Here is a 15,520-nt window from a genome sequence, read left to right as displayed (position 1 = left end):
GCACCAGTCTATAATCATGTTGTTCTTTTCCACAAATTCCATTTGTGACCTTTTAAACGAATCTACTAGTTCATCTTTACCCTGCCCACTTTACGAGCTGATAAGCCTCTCATAGGTAACGGCCAGAACCTCGTATTGTTCTCGTATATCTTTCTGTATGCCAATTAGCGATCGAGGTGTAATTTGACACGTTCTCGCTCACCATAAGTAGCTCTGCAGTTTTGTACTGCTTGGCTTACAGAGCCGAATTCCTAGCTATTTCACGATTTGGCTGTTCACCGTCGATCGCCGCTCTCTTATAACTGCCGTCTTCAGAGACGTCGACGTCACGTATCGAACCAGTTGCCATCGTAATCCAATTAAACACTTAATGCACTTTGCACATTGCAAACTTCAATGTTTAATAACTACCTAAATGTGTGCGGAATCAAATCAATATCGAATTACAAAGAATTTGTATAATATGTATGATATATTTTGTTGTACAGAAATATCTTATTAGATTAAGACATGATTTACTTTTAAAATTATGATTATTTTTATCATAAAATGATAAACGATGTTTTTTAAAAATAGGTATTTGTTGTTTTATAAAAGCAAACTTGTTAAGCACTTCGAATTGATAGAAACACAGTCTGATTATATCATACGGGTGAGGGCAAAAAGGGATCTTTGTCCATAAATAAAGATGTAATATTTGGTATTATTTACATGTTCATAACTCAAAAATATTCCAGATTATTTTACAATGATGAAAAGCATATTTTTGAAAATGGCATTATTGATATGTGCAGTAACCATGACAATTTTATACCATGTGATGGTACTATTGGCTATACTTCAAATGTTAAGGATTTTGTTGAACGCGAGGATTTTATCGCAGATTTATGCAATTTTAATAACGAAATATTAGATTACTTTAATCAAATACGAACTTTTGATTTTAAGGTTATTGCTGAATCGCGCTTCTGATACTAAAATAAATGCAATCTTGTCAAAGAAAACGCGATTGCAAATTAAACACACGGGGTGCAGTAAAGAGGGCTTGTCCAGTCACAAGTTCGCAATGAAGTGCGCAAGTCCGAGCGATTATTTGTGTCTGCCACGCAGCACATGGTTCAATTGCTTGTGGAGATTGATAACAGTAGAAAATCCCTGTCATAAAGTGAATTCTGTATGTTTAACGGTTTAATGGACAGTGCTTTACCAGCTCGACTTCGAACGGATGTAATATGAAAAGGGTTATCTTGTAAGCCGTATTTCTTTGCCATTTTTGTTTGCATTTGAGTTTATACGTGAAAAAGTTTTTCAAGCTCAATGCTAAAAACGGTTCCTTAGCAACATAGATTTAGGAGAGTTGAATGAAATGTGTTATTGCTACATTTCACCATATATCCATAGACCATTGACCATTGTAAATAGTTAACATGTATCCCTTATAAGGCAGCCTTATTATCACCCTCGACCCGAAATCAAAATATCATTACATGAATTGCGACTTAATGTCACGAATCAAAAGTAGTGGATAGATTTATAGTGTTATCAAAAGGCTCACATGTTGGATGTTGCGAGTAAGAGTCCCGCGATGAATTTTTTGTATGGTTTCAATATTATGTTTTTATTTGTCATCGTACTATTTTCTGTGTTGCTCTGTCAATTATGCATAACAAATTTTTCGATTGATAACAATCTAATTTAAAAACATATTCCAAAACACTCCTGATAATTGACGGAATCGAACACGCATCCTTTAGAGTTTAGACTGTATACACCACTGGGCTATGCGGGACGGTAATTTAAGACACTGACCTAAAAATATGCGATATGCTTAGAAAATAACGTTACTGACGTTAATTATATTTCTTTATTATAACATGCAACGGGAATATCGTCATGTCCGGTAACGCTTGATTACAAACGTATCACGTATTGCGTTTCTATGTCTTGTCACGTGACAACATCTGAACCAATAAAAATGACAGATATATACTAAGCAAAAAATATGTCTTTGTTGCGTGCATATATATGCTGTTTTTCATAGCTGTTTTTGCATTGCTGTATTGCATGGCTATTTTGTACAGCTGTATTACATAGCTTTCGCTGTACAGCTTCATTGCATAGCTGCTGTCTATAGTTGTATTACATACTAGTAGCTGTTTGTGTATTGCTGTATTGCACGGCTATTTTGTACAGCTGTATGGCATAGCTGTTTGTGTATTGCTGTATTTCATGGCTATTTTGTACAGCGGTATGACGTAGCTGTTTTGTGTATTGCTGTATTGCATGGCTATTTTGTACAGCTGTATGACATAGCTGTTTGTGTATTGCTGTATTGCATGGCTATTTTGTACAGCTGTATGGCATAGCTGTTTGTGTATTGCTGTATTGCATGGCTATTTTGTACAGCTGTATGACGTAGCTGTTTGTGTATTGCTGTATTGCATGGCTATTTTGTACAGCTGTATGACATAGCTGTTTGTGTATTGCTGTTTTGCATAGCTATTTTGTACAGCTGTATGACATAGCTGTTTGTGTATTGCTGTATTGCATGGCTATTTTGTACAGCTGTATGACATAGCTGTTCGTGTATTGCTGTTTTGCATAGCTATTTTGTACAGCTGTACTATGACATAGCTTCTTGTGTATTGCTGTATTGCATGGCTATTTTGTACAGCTGTATGACATAGCTGTTTGTGTATTGCTGTATTGCAGGGCTATTTTGTACAGCTGTATGGTATAGCTGTTTGTGTATTGCTGTATTGCATGGCTATTTTATACAGCTGTATGACATAGCTGTTTGTGTATTGCTGTTTTACATGGCTATTTTGTACAGCTGTATGACATAGCTGTTTTTGTATTGCTGTATTGCATGGCTATTTTGTACGGCTGTATGGCATAGCTGTTTGTGTATTGCTGTATTACATGGCTATTTTGTACAGCTGTATGACATGGCTATTTTGTACAACTGTATGGCATAGCTGTTTGTGTATTGCTGTATTGCATAGCTATTTTGTACAGCTGTATGCCATAGCTTTTTTTGTATTGCTGTATTGCATAGCTCTTGTCGTATTTATGTGTGACATAGTTGTATTGCATAATTGTTTTCGTTTGGCTGTTCTTGCTTAGCATGTAGTTAATAATTATGTGACCGAGCCACTTGGTACACCATATCTATATCCATCGAAGAGACTGAATTACTAGCTGTGTCATTTTTATTTAATATTTTGATTTTCGATAAAAAAAGGTAAACTATGCCTTTTAAGCTCTATGACGCAAAACCTGTCGACTTTATATGGCCTTGTAAATGTCACACAGAAGAAGGATGGTGAATAAATGGGTACACATATTTACTTGCTCTAATCAGTAGTACAACTCTGATACCGAAGCTAAATTATGTTTGCCATTATGAGATAACACTCGCATTGATATAACCCGTTATAAAGAAAAGTTTGGATTGTTGAAAAGGAAGAAAAAAGGTATGTTTGTACTTTAATTTGGTATAAAAAGTTATATTGGTGTACATCTGAATTAGATACGTATTATGTTGAACTTCAGTTGGAAAGTAATTAAATACAGTAATACCCTATCTGGACGCAGCGTGCTTGTAGTAATAAACGGCATATATGACTTTACTTACAGAAATTCCACATGTGATTAGTTTTTTTCTGATTTATTTGTTACTGTGTTACTCCTTGAACCTTTAAATAAGCAAATAGTTCATATATTACAAATACATTGCTGATACAGATCACATTTTGGCAGTACCATAGGCCCAAGAACGCCTAAAAGTGATATATTTCTGATATTTTTCATATTTTCTTCATATATTTGAATACTGGGAATGTCGCTGCAGGTCCACCATGGATTGAGGGACACTGTTCTGTGACATGTATTGGAAGTCTGCATGAAGGTATCGAGATGTTTGTATTCTTGTTTAACGTTATACTATATGGTTTGATGTAATATCTCAATATTGATTGAACGTGGATTTTTTAAAACAAATAAAGACTTAATGATTAATTGAAATTTGTCGTTGTGAGAACGCAACTTGTTATCATTTATCTATTAGGTCACGAGTTTTATCACTGTTAAAATATTTACACACGAGACATACGTTACAACCATCCGCATTGAAAATATTTTTATTTTTTAAATCTGGCACCTGTCGTTATTCTATTTTAAATTACGTTTTCATATCGCACAGATTATTCTTAGCATTGTTAAATAATTGACAGAAAACGGCTGTTTTTGCGGTATTCTTCATGAATTTATCAAATGTATCCGTTTCAGCGTAGTGAGATACATAACGAAACATCAAAGTCATGTTATGTTGGTCGTTGTACCGGAAGTTCCGTGGAAGAATCGGCAAAATGGTCGCCGTCCTGTGCATCGTCTATATAGCCGCACAGATTGCCTTTCTTAGTACTACAAAAGGTGGCGTAAGCAAGCCGATAACTGCATATTTTATTTGGCATTTTTAAAAGCTACAATTTTTATACAGAATGGTAAATTCAAGTTCACATTGAACACATTAGATAAATATTAAAGTGAACCTCCCATTTCAAGTGTTAAGTTTGTTTTGTTTGTGGTTTCAAGAGTCTTTGACCCATAAATCATACCATTATCTTTTCAGTTCCGCCTTTTTCACAAGGATCATTGTCTACATCAAATGGGGTAATTCATAAATAACTTCATATTTTAAGCTGAACTAGTTTTTACAAGGGGTACATTAATTAATTAATTTTAATGACCAAATATCAAAAGTATACCACGGACCTCTAAGGTCCATGTTTATACGATAAGCAAAAATAAAACTTCATTAGTTGCTCCAATTGTATGAATGAATAGGGAAGATGGGGGTCAAATCATGTTTAACTCAGTTTCGGTTTAGACAGCTCGCGCGTTTTACATACGTGTATTGTTTTGTTAAGACACGTACAAACTTGTTGTATGCAAAATATTCACATATACGGCCTTTATACTGACATGTGGTGTTTCCATACAGACTGGCGAGTCCATGGCGACAAGGCCCATGTCCCCCTCCAAGCGTGTAGACGTTGGGCAGATCATTAATCCGCCCTTCAAGGTTTTGATGTATGGACAACCGAGAGGACACAAGGGTAAGATTGGATGTCATTTAGCTCCGGTGAAGATGTCAGCCTAGTCTTTTAACATATTTACTCTCCTGGCAAGCGCTTTGTTGATAATGCGCATTTTAACCTGATTCAAATAAATTGAGCCTTCAGGAAAAATGATTATTTTTATTTTTAATTTTCTCTGTCATTGGGTGTAAGGGGCGAGGGCAGAACACTAATGCACTCAAACAGCGTTTAATTTCAATCAGAGATTGATATTATGTGGGCCTTTGACCCTTTTCGCTTTACTGAAATCATAAGATGTACCTTTTAAGTACATAAAGTACCTATTGTTTGTAAGATTTATTCACTCCGCCCTGTATAATTTGTTTTCAACATCTGTAATGTTATATGCAACAACTGCCAATATTTCAAAAGTAAATCCTTAAATAACTAAATTGAAGACATTCAGATGGTGAAGATCTATCCTAATGACTATTTTTAAGATATCATGATCTCCCTTTTTAAATTGCATTTCTTATATTTTAGGTTTATTTACGATTGGAATTCCCTCAGCCCAACGTCCGAATACCGATAGAATATATTTGTTCGACACTGTGGACTCAATTATCGATAAAACAACTGAAAGCGAGAAAGAGGAAGTGACGTTGGTTATAATGCTCTGTGATTTAAACTCTACCTATAACACACACATATCGGTAAACGTTTATAACACATATCAACAACACGTCGAAAGTGGTTTTATTCAAATAATTCACACACAAAGGTCAATTTATCCGGACCTTGAACATGTTAAACCAACGTTTAACGATACGAAAGATCGTTTAAAATGGAGGGCGAAACAGAATGTTGATTTTTCTTTCCTTATGCATTATAGTATCAATATATCCGAGTACTATATCCAGCTCGAAGACGATGTAATCGTTGCTTCCGATTTTGTAAATAGCATCAAATCTCATCTTTCGATTTCAACTGCTTGGGCTGTTTTGGAGTTTTCAAGATTGGGTTTTATCGGGAAAATGTTTAAATCTTCTGACTTGGAATATGTAGCATCAAAGTTAATGTTAAGATACGACGAGGCTCCATGTGACCTTCTCCTTAGCCCGATACGAATGGATCTGGGGCAGAAGAAATCAATTCATTCCAAACAAAGCTTATTCCAGCATATTGGGAGATTTTCATCGCTGAAAAACAAGCTGATGCCATCTATTGACAATAAGTTTAAAGATAATGCGAACGTGACTTTTGATTTGTACAACTACCCAGCTGCAGACGACCCAGAAGCATCTTTTCAAACGACATTTGAAACTTACTTAAACTTCACAACAGAATTTGCCTATGACAATAATGCCTCTTCATTCTTCTGGGGCAAAACACCAAAGAAGGGTGACACCTTTACGCTGGTTTTAGCCATGCCACAGAATCTCACGAGGATCGTAGTGTTGACAGGTAAAAAGGAGACCCGGAATGACAACCTTCTGTATACAGATTTAGAATGTTCAACGTTCCAGTTTGGTTCTTCGGAGACGGACGAGTGTGGGACAATGTTTATCAAATTGACTGGCTTGGCTGACGGGGATGCAGACACGCTGGCCACAGGGACAGCAATCCCAAACAACGTTAAGTGCTTGAGGCTTAGAGTAAAACGTAAACTTAGAACTTGGGTTGTAATACGGGAAATCTTGTTGTATACGTAAGAGGATTCCGATTTTGCTTTGTTTTAAGTGCAATTATTTATTTCAAAATCATGAATAAACGATGAAATTGAATTCTGTTTCAAGTTGTTCGTATTTCAATACGTTATTATTTAGGTGCATACTGTAGTGAAACTGCGGAAAGCAAATAGTCCACTATATTAACTCTCTAAAGGTTTGAAGAGTTTAGTTGTTTCGTTGTCGTAAGCCCAATCCATATGGTTTGGCAATGTAGCGAAAAAATACATATTAGATATTAAGGACAAATAAGACAGTCCTGCCGCCAGACGATCGTGCGCTTTGTATCGCAAAGGTCAAACGTAAAGGCACAAATACGACGAGACTCACACAAGACAATGCACATCAATACGAGTATTAAATAAAATGCCATGATAAGTCAAATGGTAAACATACATGACGATAAGGCACTACTTGAAACACTTTAATTACAAAATATAAATCAATAGAATGATTAATTTAATATAATTAAACACGAACGGTAACGTGTTTTCTCTTTCATTAATAACGATTGTACACATGTATTCTGATACTATACTGGAATATGTATAATCAAATTCCAAAAATAGCGACTTAAATTAAATATTGTATTACCAAACACGTGTTGGTAATATTTACTTCTGTCACATATCAACGTTCTTTTATCAAGACAAACACTATCTATAGCTAAACTGGTGCATTTAAAGATATACCTTTTTTGGATGGTTAACATCATGTTGTGTGTGAACATCTTAGCCGAATGTATTCAATGCAGTAAATATTTTGATCAGCATTGTTTCATGTTTGTGTAGTTTACTACATAGCTCAAGACCACAGTTAGCTGCCCCCTGTTGACCGTGTGTGAATACAGAAAAAAGAGTGCTTGTGTTCAAGTATCAATATTTTATTAATGTTGATTGAAAGAGAAGGAACGGGTGGCTCTTTTGCAAAGAGCTTAACATAATTTGACACTGTATGCAAACAAATGATAGTTTTCAGGGCAAAAAATGGAAAAATAATTGCCTGTGGAACTATGTAAATTGGTGGTCTGTAGCCCGTTTCCGTCTTGACCTCAGGGTCATGTTTAACTACTTTGTGAGACAACGCATTGGTCAACCCTATGCTTTATTGAGATTAAATTTTGTGTCTTGGATTGTTCTACAGCAGCCGGTTACTTGTTTTTCAATTGGGTCTGTTTTAAAGTGAAAAGCCAACATATAGTAAAAAAACTCAGGTCTCAGGCCATGACAGTATTCTGGAGATCCTCCCCCTTACATATCGTTATCGGCACTGTATAGAATATCAGTAAGCAGGAAACCATGCAAATATGAAAGCTCGAGAAGAAGTTTATATAAAACATGAAACAGGCGATATATGACACACATTCCATAGATTACGCATCATTTTCAGTACTAGCTTTATTGAAATATCCATACAAAAAGATAATAATAATTAATAATAAATAGATAGTTCACGTCTGCGGAAGTACACTCAGACTAATGCATTATTCTTTAGAATGGTTACTGTTAAGAACATTTTCCGGGCAAACGTCCTCTACAAAAGTACGCGTTTACACAAAACCGTAATACAAATAGTTGGAGTAGATAAAGATCAATGACATGAACATATGTGGTCACCTTGAGTGTGTTTTAATGTTCTGCGATTTATCATTGAGATTATGGACACACTAATACCATTCTTTTAGTGTGCCTTCTAAATGTGTTTATCCTGCATTAAGAGATATCGCTTTCTTAAAAATGCATGTTCTTATCATAATGCGGAAACATTGGGTCATTCGACATTGTTAACATTTTGTGATAAACATTAATTACCTGGTATCGAAACAAATCGTGCTATATCGCAAAACTTTGATAACAAAGAATATGCTCGTGTTTAGGTTCTTCAGGAAAAATAACATTTTTTTTATATTTTAAGAAAGCATTTTCTTTCTGAGGAAACAAAACATTCGTTTATCTTTTAGAATAGAAAGACACGTGTTTCGGAAAAAAGCAGTGCAAAGCCTTTTAAGTTAACTAAACTATGGGGACGTTGAATAATTGACATGTTAAAGGTCGAATAGTTACGTGAAACAAGCATGCCAGAGTTTATTTACCCTTTCGTGTCGCCGAACACACTTTTCTCATCCTCTGCATTGTGTGCTCGTTAATATAGTCTATTTTGTCAAGCTCAGTTTTGTGAATGTTTTGTTAACCATTTATTCCGATAAGCATATGATGTTGCATATCGCAACGCTTTTATAACTTTGTGTTATATGATAGTCTGCTGACATACATGTGGAACGAAACAATTTCGAGAACACATTATGGACATTCGGGTGTCCCCATTAGGCTATCATAATTTGTTTATACACGAGGATTTTCTAATCCTATCACACAATTGAACATTGATATACATGTTAGTCCTTCATGGTAGCTACCCATGCATTGTAATACATAAGCTCAGAGGTGATCTTCATTTGCAAAAGAACATTAATGTTATCACAGATGTATTATAAATACAGTATGCGTAAACAAGATATATCTTTAAAAATAGATAAAACGGCGTTTAAGTAATTATGTTTTTGGTGTGATAAATAGAAATAAAATCTCATAACAGCGCAGCAGAAGTTTATCAAGCATTCCTCCCTTCTCTCTGCATATTGTCCAATTGTAATAAAGAGACACTACATTTGCTACTAAATGAAAAATAACACATTGGCGTCAAGTCGAGATGTATGGAAAAAAATAAACAAAATTGCATATCAACTCTAAACACGTTTATTAGTATACCCGGTTAGAAAATACATGAACGATAAGGCATGCCACTGGTAATTAAGCAAATACATGAACGATAAGGCATGTCACTGGTAATTAAGCAAATACACGAACGATAAGGCATGCCACTGGTAATTAAGCAAATACATGAACGATAAGGCATGCCACTGGTAATTAAGCAAATACACGAACGATAAGGCATGCCACTGGTAATTAAGCAAATACGTAAACGATAAGGCATGCCACTGGTAATTAAGCAAATACATGAACGATAAGGCATGCCACTGGTAATTAAGCAAATACATGAACGATAAGGCATGCCACTGGTAATTAAGCAAATACACGTACGATAAGGCATGCCACTGGTAATTAAGCAAATACACGAACGATAAGCCATGCCACTGGTAATTAAACAAATACGTGAACGATAAGGCATGCCACTGGTAATTAAGCAAATACACGAACGATAAGGCATGCCACTGGTAATTAAGCAAATACACGAACGATAAGGCATGCCACTGGTAATTAAGCAAATACACGAACGATAAGGCATGCCACTGGTAATTAAGCAAATACGTGAACGATAAGGCATGCCACTGGTAATTAAGCAAATACACGAACGATAAGGCATGCCACTGGTAATTAAACAAATACACGAACGATAAGGCATGCCACTGGTAATTAAGCAAATACGTGAACGATAAGGTATGCCACTGGTAATTAAACAAATACACGAACGATAAGGCATGCCACTGGTAATTAAGCAAATACACGAACGATAAGGTATGCCACTGGTAATTAAACAAATACACGAACGATAAGGCATGCCACTGGTAATTAAGCAAATACACGAACGATAAGGCATGCCACTGGTAATTAAGCAAATACACGAACGATAAGGCATGCCACTGGTAATTAAGCAAATACACGAACGATAAGGCATGCCACTGGTAATTAAACAAATACACGAACGATAAGGCATTCCACTAGTAATTAAGCAAATACACGAACGATAAGGCTAAGGCATGTCACTGGTAATTAAGCAAATACGTGAACGATAAGGCATGCCACTGGTAATTAAGCAAATACGTGAACGATAAGGCGTGCCACTGGTAATTAAGCAAATACGTGAACGATAAGGCGTGCCACTGGTAATTAAGCAAATACACGTACGATAAGGCGTGCCACTGGTAATTAAGCAAATACGTGAACGATAAGGCATGCCACTGGTAATTAAGCAAATACGCGTACGATAAGGCATGCCACTGGTAATTAAGCAAATACGTGAACGATAAGGCATGCCACTGGTAATTAAGCAAATACACGAACGATAAGGCATGCCACTGGTAATTAAACAAATACATGAACGATAAGGCATGCCACTAGTTATTAAGCAAATACATGCATAGACTTTGACAGCAAAGTCAAAATGCGCTACGATATGAAAACAAAATCCTCTAGAAAACTGTTTTAATATTGATTTTTATGAATAATGTACCATTACAAACAAATGCAAAAATTCTAGTAGTTTGGACTCTTTCGCGTTGTTAAAACACTCATAAAATAGCAACTCGGCCTGATGGTCTGCGGCTAGCTCGGAAGATAAAGTTCTAATCACAACCATTTTGTCACTCTTCACTTGAAATATGAACCAATCATTTTGTTCAGTACGTGTAATGTACAACATTAGATCCAAAAGCTAGGTCAAAGTCAATATTTTACATGAAGGCTCATATTGAGATAACTACCAGGTTGCAGAATTGATCTAGACATTTGACCACGAGAAGCAGTCAATGACAGCTATAGAAAGGTAGTTGCTCAATGCGAAGAAGCAAACTTACTCGTTTAATGGTATCTACAGGAAGGAAGACATTGGACCACAAGAAGCAGATATAGTAGTTTAATGAAGGCTATTGGGAGACAACCTTGAACCTGAAGAAACAACTACAGTCGGCAATGGAGGGGTGGAAAGGTATGCAATTTATCCGAAAAGGCAGACATTGTCGTTTAAATGAAGTTTTAGGAAGTTAGGAAAGTGCTTTATCGGGAATTGGCTTAAAAATTATATTTCCGACCCGAAGAAGCAGGCTTATACTTGGACCCCTGGAGAAGCAGACAATGCCGTTCAATGGAAGTCATTTAGAAGTAAAATTCTTGTTATGTTGTAAAACTAAATAAAAAATCTAGCTTTGATAGTCGCTGTAATAAATCATTTATCCATTCCTTGATTCTAGATTAATTACTTTGTTTAATTATTCTGTCTCTATGAATCGTGAAATATTTGCTTAAAATGCTTTCGATTTCGCTGTTCATATAGCATGTACCCTATCTTCTTGAGCACAATTATCATCGCCCTAAGGCAGTCCTACAAAATCTGCGATATTGTTATATATTGTTATATGTATAATGTGTTTGTGCGGGGCAGCAATTTATCAAACTATTGGGGCCGCGGCTACGGCCCCGACGCGTCTGTGTATTATTAAAAAACGTATTCTAATTATCAAACATAACATATAAATGTCTAAGTTTATTAAGTTCTCAGAGCTTGTAAATATACACACTTCTTGCATTGGCTATGCTTCTTTAACGTCCAAGGAAAGTAACCGCTGTGAGAAATTTTGGAAATATAGTGTACTGTGATCGTTATCATTGTCGACTAAGCGCTTTGTTTATGCGTTCAACGACACTGATACAATGTTTTCCTAACGAACAAATGGCTTTGACTATTTTTCTTTCTTTTATTCATAATAATTCAATAACGTAAGGACCTTTGGGTAGAAGTACCTGGTATATTGATGCTTTCTATATTAACGCATTGAACGAAGGCTTTACTTCTGTTTTCTTAAATTGACATTTCTGTTCAAAATTAATCGTTTAAAAGGCGGTTGTTTGTTTATTATAAAATTATGCATTCGCAAGTACATGTATCTATTTCTTAAATGATTTACTGTCCTAAAGACTAAGATTCAAACTATTAAGAAGGACTGTTAAGTATGTTTACCATATTTCATTGTGGTTAAAGGCATAGTATGACAGCTGTCTGAAAACTAGCACTTTATGTTGTTTGTCTTCCCTTTTTACACATATTTTTCTTGTGCATTGATGTAGATTTATTGTAAATTTCAGTTTTTACGGTCTTCGACGAAATAAAAGTATAAAACCAATTATAAACATTTTATGAGACCAAGGGCCCCCTTACATAACATCTTATGTATTTGGTCTTTGCTTATATGCTTTTCGGTGTTTATAGGGATATAAAAAGTTTATTTAACTGTTTCAATTAGTGTTGATATTTTCACTGTTTTGACATTTGAGCCCGCTGTCAGATCGACGCGTATCGGTCTTTGACACAATTTCAACGATGTCATTTCCGAAACAACCTCATGTTCGCATTTAATTTCTGGCGCTTTGCCTAAATTTACAATAAATCGTTTATTTGGATCTTAATGAATTTCACATCGTGAACTTTCATATGAAAGTAAATAGTTTACTTGTGTCTATACAGTTCATGAAACATACAGATTTTAATGCTCACTCGTTGTAATAATACTATTACGATCTAACACATAAACACACAATAATCTTCTTTGTTCACGCTTTAATACGTTTTATTATAACTTAGTTTGCTTTTCATTACTGAAACTGGGTTTATGAAACTTTTAAAAAGGTATCTTATGGGTACCAATGCAACGCAAATTTAAGAAGAATAACAAAAAGAAGAATTCGTAATCTGCCAAATACCACCCATACAAGAACTTAAGAAAGAGGAGTCATTTTTATGTTTATAGAGGCTTTTGAGCTCAAGTACATTTAATACAGATATGAGAGAACCATTGGCTAGAGCCTTCGGAAACATATAAAGTCACGTGTTTATCATACATGTTAACATATTCATATTGTCAAATTGCAAAAATTGTTTGTACATTAGGAATACTTTCTAACATTTTATGACCCCGAAGGTTAGCATATTAAAATCGTACTCTCCGTCGGTACGTCCGTGCGGCCCAAAAGCAAGTCCTTCCGTCCGGTCGTTTTTGTGTTTTTGTTTTGGTTTCCGGGCTGGAATCATGTTATGCACGGTACGATTTTGAATTAACCTATCACAGATGTCTGGCAAACAAAGGCGACGTCTCGCGCGCTAGACCCACTCCCCCACACTGAAGGTCAAGATCAATCTTAAGATGTTAATTATTATGGTATGCTGCACACATGCATATAGCGAACAGGCGGTTGTGACCGGGCTTTAACTTTGTCATGCACAAGGAGATAACATGGCACATGTTATTTACGTAAAGAAGACATTTCGTGTAATATACCCACATCCCTACATTAGACCTTAAAATTAATGGAATGCTACATACACGCTTTATACACATATTTTGCCATATTTCTCTCTTGAAAAGGCGAGGGGATATAGTAATGGTAGGCGCGATTCCGTGTGTGTGTGTGTGTGTGTGTGTGTGTGTGCGTGCGTCCGTGCGTGCGTGCGTGCGTGCGTGCGTATGTGTGTGTGTGTGTGTGCGTCCGTCCGGCCCACATTCATTTCTTTGCATCTCCTCTTACATTTCTCATGCGATTTCTACCAAACTATCACAGATTGATGACCATTTTTGAAAGAGTTATTGCCCTTTGCTTATTTTACATTCAAAATTGGTTTCTTCGCAACTCCTCTTACGTTTTTCATGCGGTTTCTACAAAACTTTCACAGATTGATGATCATGAAGTGAAGCAGCGCATATTGTCGGGTTTTCCCGATTCGACCATTTTTGAAAGAGTCATTGCCCTTTGCTTATTTTACATTTAAAATTGGTTTCTTCGCAACTGCTCTTACGTTTTTCATTCGATTTCTACCAAACTTCCACAGATTGATGATCATAAAGTGAAGCAGTGCATATTGTCGGGCTTTTCTGCTTTGGCCATTTTTGAAAGAGTTATTGCCCTTTGCTTATTTTACATTTAAAATTGGTTTCTTCGCAACTCCTCTTACGTTTTTCATGCGATTTCTACCAAACTTTCACAGATTGATTATCATAAAGTGAAGCAGCGCATATTGTCGGGCTTTTAGGATTCGACCATTTTTGAAAGAATTATAGCCCTTTGTTTATTTTACATTTAAAATTGGTTTCTTCGCAACTGCTCTTACGTTTTTCATGTGATTTTTACCAAACTTTCACAGATTGATGATCATAAAGTGAAGCAGCACATATTGTCGGGCTTTCCTGATTTGACCATTTTTGAAAGATTAATGCCCTTTGCTTATTTTACATTTAAAATTGGTTTCTTCGCAACTCTTCTTACGTTTTTCATTCGATTTCTACCAAACTTTCACAGATTGATGATCATAAAGTGAAGCAGCGCATATTGTCGGGCTTTCCCGATTCGACTATTTTTTAAAGAGTTATTGCCCTTTGCTTATTTTACATTTAAAATTGGTTTCTTTGCAACTCCTCGTACGTTTTTCATTCGATTTCTACCAAACTTTCACGGATTAATGACTATATAGTGACGCAGCGCATATTGTCGGGCTTTCGCGATTCGGCCATTTTTGAAAGAGTTAATGCCCTTTTTTACATTTAAAATTGGTTTCTTCGCAACTCCTCGTACGTTTTTCATGCAATTTTTACCAAACTTTCACAGATTGATGATCATAAAGTGAAGCAGCGCATATTGTCGGGCTTTCCTGATTTGACCATTTTTGAAAGAGTTTTTGCCCTTTGCTTATTTTGCATTTAAAATTGGTTTCTTCGCAACTCCTCTTACGTTTATGACTATAAAGTGAAGCAGTGAATATTGTCAGGCTTTTGCAATTTGACCTTTTTTGAAAGAGTTATTGCCCTTTCCTAATTTTACGCATTTCTTATGTTCCTGAGAAACTACCCTTACCATTGATTGGCTTTCGTTACAAAAAATGCCCCATGAGGCGGGGGATATAGCTGTCTGTGACCGCTCTTGTTTTAAT

General features: G+C 35.8%; 1 protein-coding gene across 4 annotated transcripts; it reads left to right on the top strand.

Annotated features, from left to right (window-relative positions):
• The first annotated feature begins 3,349 nt into the window (after positions 1-3,349).
• On the top strand, positions 3,350-6,847 carry LOC128232592 (alpha-1,3-mannosyl-glycoprotein 4-beta-N-acetylglucosaminyltransferase C-like). Of its 4 annotated transcripts, none has more exons than XM_052946246.1 (6): positions 3,350-3,476; positions 3,854-3,910; positions 4,296-4,434; positions 4,634-4,674; positions 5,006-5,120; positions 5,625-6,847. In XM_052946246.1, exons 3-6 carry the CDS (start codon positions 4,323-4,325, stop codon positions 6,791-6,793), a joined length of 1,437 nt encoding a protein of 478 aa, XP_052802206.1. In that variant the 5' UTR covers positions 3,350-3,476; positions 3,854-3,910; positions 4,296-4,322; the 3' UTR covers positions 6,794-6,847. The 4 variants fall into 4 exon arrangements, with proteins under 4 accessions (XP_052802206.1, XP_052802204.1, XP_052802205.1 ...); XM_052946244.1 differs by having other exon boundaries at positions 4,291-4,434; XM_052946245.1 differs by having other exon boundaries at positions 3,854-3,920; positions 4,291-4,434.
• Positions 6,848-15,520: the final 8,673 nt, after the last annotated feature.

This window comes from Mya arenaria, chromosome 4 (genome assembly GCF_026914265.1).
Source record: "Mya arenaria isolate MELC-2E11 chromosome 4, ASM2691426v1".
NCBI lineage: Eukaryota > Metazoa > Mollusca > Bivalvia > Myida > Myidae > Mya > Mya arenaria.
This window is presented reverse-complemented; position numbering and strand designations above follow the sequence as displayed.